General features: G+C 52.6%; 5 protein-coding genes across 5 annotated transcripts; all 5 read left to right on the forward strand.

Moving 5' to 3' along the window:
- Nucleotides 1–169: 169 nt before the first annotated feature.
- On the forward strand, nucleotides 170–539 carry J3458_022179 (uncharacterized protein; the record flags this gene model as incomplete). The annotated part of the gene is made up of 2 exons (XM_066122978.1): nucleotides 170–279; nucleotides 335–539. 2 exons carry the CDS (start codon nucleotides 170–172, stop codon nucleotides 537–539), a joined length of 315 nt encoding a protein of 104 aa, XP_065972200.1.
- Nucleotides 540–1151: 612 nt separating this feature from the next.
- On the forward strand, nucleotides 1152–3248 carry J3458_022180 (uncharacterized protein). The gene is made up of 4 exons (XM_066122979.1): nucleotides 1152–1737; nucleotides 1797–2648; nucleotides 2713–2829; nucleotides 2898–3248. The coding sequence occupies exons 1-4, from the start codon at nucleotides 1594–1596 to the stop codon at nucleotides 2925–2927; spliced, it is 1143 nt and encodes a 380-aa protein (XP_065972201.1). The 5' UTR covers nucleotides 1152–1593; the 3' UTR covers nucleotides 2928–3248.
- A 2347-nt stretch (nucleotides 3249–5595) lies between these two features.
- On the forward strand, nucleotides 5596–5952 carry J3458_022181 (uncharacterized protein; the record flags this gene model as incomplete). Its single annotated transcript, XM_066122980.1, has 1 exon — nucleotides 5596–5952. The coding sequence occupies one exon, from the start codon at nucleotides 5596–5598 to the stop codon at nucleotides 5950–5952; it is 357 nt and encodes a 118-aa protein (XP_065972202.1).
- A 2322-nt stretch (nucleotides 5953–8274) lies between these two features.
- J3458_022182 (uncharacterized protein) lies at nucleotides 8275–8911 on the forward strand. The gene has a single exon (XM_066122981.1). It carries the CDS (start codon nucleotides 8353–8355, stop codon nucleotides 8890–8892), a length of 540 nt encoding a protein of 179 aa, XP_065972203.1. The 5' UTR covers nucleotides 8275–8352; the 3' UTR covers nucleotides 8893–8911.
- A 1469-nt stretch (nucleotides 8912–10380) lies between these two features.
- On the forward strand, nucleotides 10381–11022 carry J3458_022183 (uncharacterized protein; the record flags this gene model as incomplete). Its single annotated transcript, XM_066122982.1, has 1 exon — nucleotides 10381–11022. One exon carries the CDS (start codon nucleotides 10381–10383, stop codon nucleotides 11020–11022), a length of 642 nt encoding a protein of 213 aa, XP_065972204.1.
- Nucleotides 11023–11051: the final 29 nt, after the last annotated feature.

The following is an 11051-nucleotide window of genomic DNA, read 5'->3' on the forward strand; positions in this document are numbered from 1 at the left end:
AGAAGATGTCGGCGATGATGGTGGGCTAGATGGTCTCGCCTGGGCCGGCGCTGAAGCCGCTAAGGCTGGTGGTTTTAAGTTTTCTTTTGCTTCAGTGGGAAAATGGGAACGCGGCTCACATGGCTGCGCCCATGAACTCGTTGTAGCTGGACGCCTTGGTCCGCCAGATATGAGACGCAAGGCACACAATCTGGAACCAGATGAGGACCGGACGCCTCCCAAAGGACGTGGATATCGCAATCCTGATGTTTCGAGGTTAGGCTTTGGTAAGAGAGAGTGGTATGTTTAACCGTGGCCTGACCAGAAAAAGTTGCTAAAGCAAAAACCAGAATAGTGACGCCGGTGAACTGGATGACATTGGCCAGAGACCGGTTGTAGTCCTCCATCAAGTATCCGAACATGGGAGCCAGGCCAAGGGCGCGAGGCCCTGGGTAAAGGTCATGGTCGACACAGCAATCACACTGGAAGCCTCCCATGGCCGGGACCAGTTGAGCGGATCGTGGGGGCTCTGGCTGGGCTGTGGAACGAGGACGCGGTGACTGCTGTCGTTGCTCTTGACAAAGTGGTGGCTTCCAATGTCGGCCATGATCTCGGTCCCCGGGATGATATCAATGCGGAGATCGTCGCGCAGCGTGCCCGGCAACTCCTACCAAGGTTTTATTTTTAGCAACGCGTCCCCCGAGATCGCCCCGGATCCCAAGTTGGACGAACATCTGGCTGCATGGCAGTTCCCATGATGATGACCGACAACGATGCAGTGAATAGGGCAGTAGTCGTTCGTGGGGGGTGGAGAGAGGCAAGGACTCAAGGAGCCGTGTGTGTTCGAAGGAGCCAACGTGTCCTTCATCCCGCCGTCCTTTATAATAGCAACTTGATAATAGGACGACAACCGGCAGTTGGCGATGGGACAAAGGGTGTCCATCAAGATCCAAGTGGGATGCCGAGACGTTGCACGCGGCCCTTCATTCGCATCGCCAATGAGATGAGGAGTCGCATCGGGCACGTCGCACTGGAAGGGTTACACACCATCCGAGCCATCACGGAGTCACAGACCTGCTCGGAATCCTGTCAGCCGTTTCCGACTCCGTCCCGGGAGAACGAGCAATTCGTGATTGGGCCGGGACAACCAACGAAAGACGCCATGTCTATCGCGAAGTGCGAGTTGTGTGTCACGGCGCAACAATGACCATTGACTGGGTCGTCTCCCATCCTGGTTCGGGGTAAGCTTACCCCAGGTTTTGCCGGGGTCTGGACGATGCAGCAGCTCCCAGGGATCGTGCTTCACCAACGACCGAAAAAGTTCAAAACTCTTTGCAAACCCCACTTGAGGAGAATCCCACCGGATGCCGCACACGACTGTCGACAGTCCGCGTCACAGAATGCTACAAAGTCGGCGGAATCCTTTCCGAGCCTGTTATGGCAACGGCCAGCATTTGAAATCCATCTCTTGCATCTTACCTTGCTCCACTGCGAAATATCTTGATCGTTCTTGAGTGTGCCTCACTGCCTCATCTATCGCCTTCGTCTCTGGACTTGCGACTACACAATAACATCTTTTTTCCCAACGATATCCCTGCTCCATCGTCTTCCGCCATGGCTGCCCCTACAAATATTCGCACCGAGGGGCTGGTTGTTGATAAACCAGGGGCCGACTTTGTCATGCGGCCCGTCATTCTCGACGAGGTCCGCTCCGACGAGGTCCTTGTGGAAATGAAGTACTCGGGCATCTGTCATACGGTGGGCATATACATGCTTATTTCCCCCTTTTTATAAGGGCCTCATCTGATGACAGTTAGGATGTTCTGTTTCAGAATGCCAAGATTCCCGGCCCCAAGTATCCCGCCATCTTTGGCCACGAGGGAGCCGGCATCATCAGAGCGCTCGGCAGCAACGTCAAGGACAAGACCCTGCAGATCGGAGACCACGTCCTTTTGTCCTTTAATGTCTGCGGCGAGTGCAAGCAGTGTCTCGCAGACAACCCGTCCTGCTGCCACATCCACTCCCCGATCAACGCGGGCTCGGTCCGCGTGTCGGACGGCTCCACGCCGGCCAGGCTCGACGACGGGACGCCCGTGAGCAGCCAGTGTTTCGGCCAGTCCTCCTTCGCGCGCATGTCCGTCGTCGCCGAGAGGTGCGTCGTAAAGTGCCCTTATCCCGAGTCGCTCTCCTACTACGCGCCCCTGGGCTGCGGGTTCCAGACCGGCGCCGGCACCTTGCTCAACGTCCTAAAGCCAGACAAGACCCAGTCCGTCGTCATCTTTGGCGTGGGAAGCGTTGGAATTGCCGCCTTAATGGCCGCCGCCTACCTCCAGGTTCGGCAACTCATCGCCGTGGACGTGGTCGATGAGAAGCTCGCGTTTGCCAAGGAATTCGGCGCCACAGATGTCGTTAACCCGACGAAACACGCAGACGAGGGCGTGGAAGCCGCCATCAAGCGAATCACAGATGGCGGCGCCGACTATGCCATTGATTGCACCGGCCGCATCCCTGTCATTGAATCGTTGTTCGGATGTCTGGCTCCAAGGGGGACTGCAACAACGGTTGGGGTGCCGCCTCCAGATAGCGTTGTTAGAATTGAGCCCCAGACCTTTTTGATGGAGAATAAGAGTTACATTGGAGTTCTGGAAGGGGGTTCCCACCCCCAAAAGGTTGGTCTCTGGCACCACAAGTCGTTGTGTGGGTTTCACATTCTAACCGGTCCTGTGGATGTAGTTTATCCCGCAGCTGATGGAGCTTCATCAAAAAGGGCATTTCCCCGTCGAGAAATTGTGCAAGGTCTACTCTGTTAAATATTTTGAAACGGCAATGAGTGATCTCCGCAAAGGCAAGGTGAGTCGATTGTGAGAATATAGAGGAACCCCCTGGCCGTCGTCGGATCGCTAACTGGACTCGGCTAGGTGGTCAAGCCCGTGATACATTGGGACTAGAGGCGCCTCAGTTGGTTTCTGGGGAAGCGAGAAGAGGAGTCGGAGGACTGTTCAAATTAGCCGGAGCATAAAGACAGCGTGGTTAGCAGCGGAGTAAGGTAGGCGTCGCGGGGTGTCGAAACCGGTGAAATTGGAGTTGTTCAATGAATCAGATGAAATGCTCGATTCGTAGATCGATGAGCAAAGTTCTGTAAAATTGGGTAGTTGATGTGTAATGCTTGATGCATTCCCTCGTGTCTGCCATGTTCAAATACAGCATCATGCATGGTAGTCGACCAATTACAGGCCCAACGGTGAAGAAAGCCTAAATAATGATACGACCAATTCTGCGAAAAATACTAGTTGTAGTAGTTGAGGGGGTGAATATCCCCCCCGCGCCTGTACCTGTAGGGAAAGCACGTATAAAAATTAGGCCAAGATAGTTCCAGTCCGGAGAAGGAAATTATTGTGTATTATTAAGCATCACTTCTATAGTTATAGTATTTCCTACCTAGAAGAAGGATGAGTAACCTGACCCACCGGGAATATTTAAACACCGGGTTTCAGTCCACCGGTTACTGATAATCGTGATTGCAGGCGGCTATTTGTCAATGTTGATCAACTACATAGATTGATTGAATCTTAAAATACCCTTGCTAGTAGAGTAATCTAAAGCATCACACTACTTCAACTATTGTTAAACTCCGATATTGTAACTTTTATCTTGGCGCGAGTTATCGTTTCTTGTCTAGACCCAGGGGCTAAAATCAGAGACTTTGTACAACGAATGACTGCTGCACAGATATTGCCAAAATGACTAGAGCAATTGAAGCCGCTAACACCACGGCATTGGGACAAGTCTAAAGTTTTGCGTCATGCGAAATCGTCCATGTTCGGAGACGATGGATTACACCTACACTAGCCAGCACCCCATTGCAGTCTCACCTGGATATATTGGAAACTGAACGCCCCAAACCGGTCTTTTACCGACGCGGCCTCACAGGCAGAGGTGTGGCCAGCGGGGCATACTATACCTGGAGAGTAAAGTCTCCAACCGAAAAAGGGCTGTTGAGCGTCTGGAAGGTCGTCCCTCTTGGGCGGCCAGCAGCTTGCATCGTCATTTTGTCCACTTCCGCTGGTAGCTATTCTGGGCCTTGATACGCTTCGGTAATACGTCGCCGGTCATGAATAAGCCACAGCTGGGTGGTCACGTCCACACTGTTGTGAAAAGTCCGAGTGAAGTGCCCATTTGTGACATTTTCGTGCTAGCACTAGCTCGCCATGTATGTGAATGGAGATTCCTACAGGAGAGTGCGACGGGGGATGGGAGCTTTAATTCCTGTGGTTTACGGATGCAAGGGAGTCTACCGATATGCACAAGGCTCTACGGTCATTGTACAAGCTGGATAACAGCGTCGGAAGAAGCAGACGAGCATGGCCCAGTGGCTCATAACTGCTCCGCCTATATCGGGCTTCTCAATAAATATAACCACAACCAATTTAAAGCTCGCTTATGATGTCAAGCACGGAGCAACAAGCAAGATGGAGGACGGGGTGCTCGTCGTCGCCATCGCACTTGGACTTAACATGCAGACATCCAGTGACCAAGGTTGGTGCATCTCCAGCCATATTTTCCCTCCCTTTACCGTTTAAACACATCTTGTTTTCAGAGACTGGATTTAAACTTTAGTCGCCCTCGGCCGTTCGTCGGATATAGTATCATACTCGCCTGGCGGTAAGCTGCAGTCTTCATAAGGAATGTCCGCTAGACTATAGTGAGATTCTGCTTCGGTGCAGCTAACCACGACGCAAGATTATCTCTTCGCAAGTAAGGAAAAAAAAGCCTGAGAGCAGCCTGATGAGGAATCGATATGGGATCGCAATCGTTGTCTATCATCAGAACGGTGAAGCGTATCCAGGAATTTCTAAATAACCTGCAGTCTGAAGCGATGCTCAGATTTGTGTGATAAGACAGGGATTTTCTTAGTTGGCTCACCCCTTATATGTACATGATGAGGTGCTCCGCAATTCCGGTCGTGCTAGCTGGCACCAGTTGACTCGGAGGTGTCTCTGAACCGGCATCACCATAACGAGGTTGACTTGACGTGTACAGTCCTGGCCCGCTCAAACCCGGGTGTTGGGATAACCAAGAGAGTCTTTGGATCTTTTTAGAAAACCAGTGCGAGTGTCCTCCACCGTCGTACGTGTTATGGAGTAGAGACACGAACTATCAATCTCCCGTGCTGGGAGCCCTAGTCGACGCCTGCTACAGCATGAGAATGAGCTGGTTTTGCCCCATAGCCTGAGCGTCGTCTCGTGCAGCCCGTGCTTCAAGCGACAAGAGCACGTCAGGCTGAAACGGGTGGTTGTGACGATGCACGTGACCGACGGCGCCAAGTCTAACTTCGGCACGGCCCGATCTGGATCCGCAGTGTGGCTGCTTTCACCTCCAGTCCTTCACCTTCACCTTGCTCCCGACATCGGCAATTTCGGGCACCTCTCGTTGTCCCCATGGGTTCAGCCAGCTTGGCTTCAGATCCTTGCTGTTACTGGGGTCTAGTATGAGCGCACCCAGAGCAGTCAATGTCAATAGACTGAGCAATATGACGCCCGTCTCCATAACATTTCTCCTTCCCGCGCGATGCGTAGCGTGCTATGAGACGCTCTCGCTGCCAGACAGACCAACGACATGGTTGGAATGTTCCCAAATCGATGGGAGCTTGCCGGTGCTGGCTTCGAGGCCGACGATGAGATAGTGCTCCGACGACATCCTCGCGAGGAGGAAAGTGACCCGGAATTCGGGCGTGATGCTCTGCAAGAGCTAGTTCTGCTTTATCACTCATATCACGCCATTCAGCCGTTGATCCCGCTCACTTCGTCTTCGCACTTGAAACTCGGTTCCGCAAAAGCAAACGTCACCCTGCTATCGGGGGATTTGGTCATAAGGCTGAGCTCCAGGACGACCAGCGTCATTTGGTCGTGTTGTTTCCTGCTGACTTCATCCCGTTTGTTTCTTCCCACCCACCAACCCACGCGAGGCGTTTGACCGTAAGGGAAAAGTCGGCACTTTTGCTTTACGTAGCTTACCTGGCCGCTTTCATCGCCTTTGAGCTTGCTATTGATAGCTCCGCCTTGGAAACTTTGCTGCTGTCGGTGCAATAACAGGTCCTAACGACCTAAAACCAAGTTCTCTGGCCAGGTTTCGCAAATTTCGTCTTCGTCGTACGGACTTGTGCCATTCTGATTATTCGGCGAACCTGGGAAACCCCTTTCGATAGGGGTCATGGTGAGTGACCTGTTCCGGGTGGTGTGGTTGGTCGGGGGATACGAAAGCTAAGCAGGCAGTTGAATGCTACCTAAAGTGAGCTCCTTCGACCTTGAAACGGAATGAAAAGCTACTGAAAACAAGCGGACGAAAAGAAGAAGGAGGGGTGACGCAGGCGTCGGAAGTGGGCAGGCCGCGCTCCTCATCCACGGTGGCGAGGCTTACATAGACGACTAAGTTTCCGAGACGGACAAACGACAGTCTCGTGCCCAATAGGCCTAAGATCTCTCTATTATACCGGAACATCAAGCACTCCTCGCGTAAGCACTCGATACATTGGCAGTGGTACACGGCTTGGACAGACACGATGTCGTTGCCTGCGGTGTGACGTGAGGGCATAGACTTCGTGGCGTTACCTACTGTTCAGTCTCTGTCACGATGCAGCGTGCCCCTTGTCAGCAACAGCTTCTCAGTTAAAATCTGTTGTCTTTGTCCTCTTTGCCATCCTTGTCTTTGGCTCCTGCATTCCCACCCAAGAGATCCATATATATATATATATAGCTGGGTCAAGTCAAGGCCAGCGAAAACTTTATTGATGTCTCTTTTGCCTGCGCTGGTCTCAATAAGTAGACGAGGCTCAAAAGAATTACATCCATCAACAATATCTTTCCGCGAACGAAAATGGAGAGGAAGCAGCAGCCCGTCGCATCAAATTCGGCGACCGGCGTATCCTTTGTTACCCCAAATCCGTCACCGCCCACGCCCGCCAAACTCACTTTCTCCGCCGTGGATAAGACGCCTCGGGAAGTCTCTACATTTTCGCGGTCTTTCGAAGAATATTCTTTGGAGATATGGGACGCTGCGTACGATAGATTAAAGGAAGAAGAACCCGCGCTGCTTCAATCATAGGAAGTGCTACTTTCCGACTACTTAGCAACCGACTATCAACGGAGTTCAACCCATGCGCGGCCCTTTATGGCTAATCTGTGTTGCAATAACATTCACCAGACAAATCGTTTGATAAGACAATCACAGATGAAGTTTTGTATCGATGCCTTGCAGTCCAAATGTAACAAGAACAATGGCAATTTTAAAGCGGAAGTCGGTGTCAATCCCTATGTTAGAAGGATTTCTTCTCTCGAAAACATCATACGGGTCTCAGCCCACCAATCCCCCCACGCCTCTCTGGCCTGGGTAGCCTCTTTGATGTCTATACGGGTATGTCCCCAGTCCGCTTCTGTCGTTTCCGTCGATAGGACATACATTGCTCACCACGGTACAGAGCCTGCTCTATCCTACTCTGCAGCCCCTTGCCGCCAAATCTGGGATTGTTTCCACTCTATCAAAGATGGAATGGTATCTCATGCTGTCCGACCTCGTCTTGCAGCATGGTGACTTGGACAGAGAAAACCCACTGAAGAGTCAAAGCGGCAGCACTCATCGGCTTGTACAAGGCCATTCTTCATTGTGAGATATATGTGGCATGCCGGCTCAAGCAGCAGATAAGAAAAGTCGCGTCAACCTCCCGATCTAGGTCAGCTCGAGGAATACCTTCAAGAGATCAGAGCTCGAGAAGGGCAGATTGACACTATCTTAAACGAACCACAGTTTAGATCCTTTTTCAGTGCTGGAATCATCCAATTATTTAAGCCAGGGTCACTAGTAGATTCGGATTCATCAGCCATGAAGCAGACGACCTACCTTGAAAAACTCCTGGCAAAGCTACACGTTGGTAAGATGATGCACGCCCAGAAGAAAATGGCAGAGCAATCGATGAGGGGTTTGCAGCCCTGGAATCTGTAAATCCGGGACGGCCTCTATCAATGGGCATGTGAAACTCAGGAATACAAGACATTTGTGGACTGGAGTACCAAAAGCAGTGGCCGCGTACTTTGGATAAACGGCGGTCCCGGTGCTGGCAAAAGTACGCTTCTCCATTCCGCTGTCCAGGGGTTGTTAGACCAAGGTGAGAATGTCGGCGCAGCAGAGTCAAACTGTCCCCAGAACGTGGCCTACGTGTTCTGCGAGGATGACGAACCGAATCAGTATGACCCTTGTCCATCGTCAAGTGTCTCATTCATCAGGTGCTACACAATCATCCCGAGAAATTAAGCCGACACCTCGGAACAGTGTTCGCCACCACGGCGCGAGTACTTTGCCGACTCACAGGATTTCTACGCCATGTCCCTGGTCCTCTACAACCTGATACAGGATCCTGAACTTCCCCGGACATACTTTGTAATCGACGCAATTGAACGGCTCTCCGGGGATATAGATGTCAACCTCACAGCTCCACCCAGTTACACGGACACGGGCAAACCGGGCTCTATGGAAGTCACGCCGAATGAGCAGGCACTCAGAGATATCCTGGTTCTGATTTCTACAACAATTCAGCTTTCGGACAAGGTTCGGTGGATGCTGTCTCTCGATACCGAGAGCTGTGACGCAACGTTGGCCGCTGTGGACAAAAGCATGCAGCTCCATCTAACTATCAACTCGGCTACACCGCATGTTCGCAAAATTGCCCTCGAACACGCGGCTTCCAAGGTCGCCGCGACTGCTGACTCCGTAAGCTATAGCGGCACGCTCCGTGAAGCCGTCGTGCAGAGACTTCAAGAGGTACCATCTGGCAACTTCTTATGGTTGGATATGGCCTTGGATGTTGTCAAGTCGTCCACGCACCACGCCGCACAGGAACGCCCCGGAATCGGATATTCTTGACACGTTGACCAAAGACACGCCAGATGTGGAATCTATGTATCGGCGGGGCTTTGAAGCTATCGGCCACCTCGGAGACGAAGCCAAAAGTTACTGCGACGATATTCTCTCGACCGCAGCCATAGCGTGGCGGCCGCTTCGCATCAGTGAGCTTGTTGACATTATCAAGCTTGCGGCAGAAGTCAACCCGTCAATCATTGTTGACACGATGCTGCAGCCGTTCTTGAAAATACAGGAGGGCTGTCTCCGTTTCCGGCATCTCTCGGGCAGAGACTTTGTTCTTCGGAGGCTGATGGAAGAAGGGCGGTTGTTGGCGGGGCGTTCGAAAATGGCACAACGATGCCTCGAAGCTCTGCTTATGAAGCTCGACCGGACGCATCCGACTTCTTTCAAGCCTGGGGATAAGCCATCCAGGAGCCCTGTGAATTATGAGACAATCTCCTGGATTCGGCACAAGCCATCAATGTCTGGGACGTTTCCACCGGTCGATTGTTGAAGTGCTTGAAAAGAGTCGAGGAGAACGAGGCGGGAGAAGACTATGCGCCTGATTCTTCACAACAAAGCGAGTCCTCTACCATGTTTGATGTCTGGGATATCACCATCACCCCCTCCGGAGACAAGCTTGCCGCTGCCATAAGCAACGCCGTGCATGTCTGGGACCTCTGCAGGTTTCAAAAGATGGCAGTGTGGTCAGACACGAATCACGTGGGCAACGATATAAGGCGTGTCAGGTTCTCTGCCGATGGTGAATCTTTAGCTTCCTGTGCAGCTTCAGAGATAACCATCTGGAGTGTGCAGACTGGCTGTCCGCTTCGCAAACCATCGCACCGCGCGCATATGGCGGACGGAGACAGGACACTACAACTACCTCTATTTGCGTACGAGAGACCAAAAGATGCGCTTGCCTTTCAACCGACTCGAGATTTCTCGCATCATGCGGGAATGGCCCGACAGTGCGTATTTGGAACCCCAAGTCTGGCGAGATGCTAGCAGAGTTAGCGTGCGGTAAAGCACATGCAGTCATCAACAGCGTCTCGTTTTCGCCCGATGGCTCTCGAGTGGCTACGGCATGCTATGACGGAACTATAAATGTCTGGAAATCGGCGTCGCCTGGGAACTGGGAAAGCGGGGAGAGACAGACTCAGCCGGAACGAGTTCTGGGCGATCCCGGGCGCGTCCCTGTGTCGGTCTCTTTTGCTCCTCATGATAACCGACTGGCGTATGGGGACTACGATGCAGTAAAGGGCGGATTATATGGATGTCTACGAATCTGGGATGTGGCCGCGGACAATGAAACGACGAGCGCGGCCCTGCTGACCAAGTCCGTGGCCGCCGGGACTGAGAATCAGCACCCTGTGACGCTTGTGGCCATATCCATGGACGGAAAAAAAGATTGCGTCTGCTTCACGTGCCGGCATATGCCTTTGGGACGGAGAGACGGGCGTCCGGCAGTGTACCTTGTCGTCAAAGCATTGTCGCCGCGTGGACGCTATGATGTTCTCGCCCGACAGCAGGCATTTGATTTCCGCCTCTACAGACTCTACGACCATTGTCTGGGAAGTCAAATCGGCCGAGCAGACGATGGAAGCGAAGCATCATCTTCTTTCTGAGCAGGGGGATAAGGACTGGATCAGGGCCATTGCCGTTTCTCCTAATGGGGAGTGGATAGGGACAGCGTCGCACGGTGACACGGTGTGCCTCTGGAATATTTCCGCTTCGGCACAATCCAGCAACAGGAAGAGTGGTGCGTTAGACAAAGACAGGATCGTGGCTGGAGAGTTGTGCGGTCACAGAGGCTCCTATTTGAGCGTAGCTTTCTCTCCCGACGGCAAACGTTTGGCCTCGACGGGAACCGATTTGCGTGTCCTGATATGGAATGTCGACGGTAACAACGAAGGGGAGAACAGGCCAGTCGTGCACATGTCGAATCCCCACATTCCCACTCTCCCCAAAGGGGTGGTGTTCTCAGCCGATGGCAGCAGAGTGATATCGGTCTTGTCCGGCGGCACCGTAGCTATTTGGAGCCTGGAGCATCAGCAATGCCGCCTGGTAGTGGATGCCACTCATCTTTACCATTGGCCATTTAGGTCGATGCGCATCGACCCAGACCATCCAGACATCTGGTGCTGTTGACCGAATACGGCGCCTGGCCTGTCGATATT

Source organism: Metarhizium acridum, assembly GCF_019434415.1.
Source record: "Metarhizium acridum strain ARSEF 324 chromosome Unknown scaffold_587, whole genome shotgun sequence".
Taxonomy (NCBI): Eukaryota; Fungi; Ascomycota; class Sordariomycetes; order Hypocreales; family Clavicipitaceae; genus Metarhizium; species Metarhizium acridum.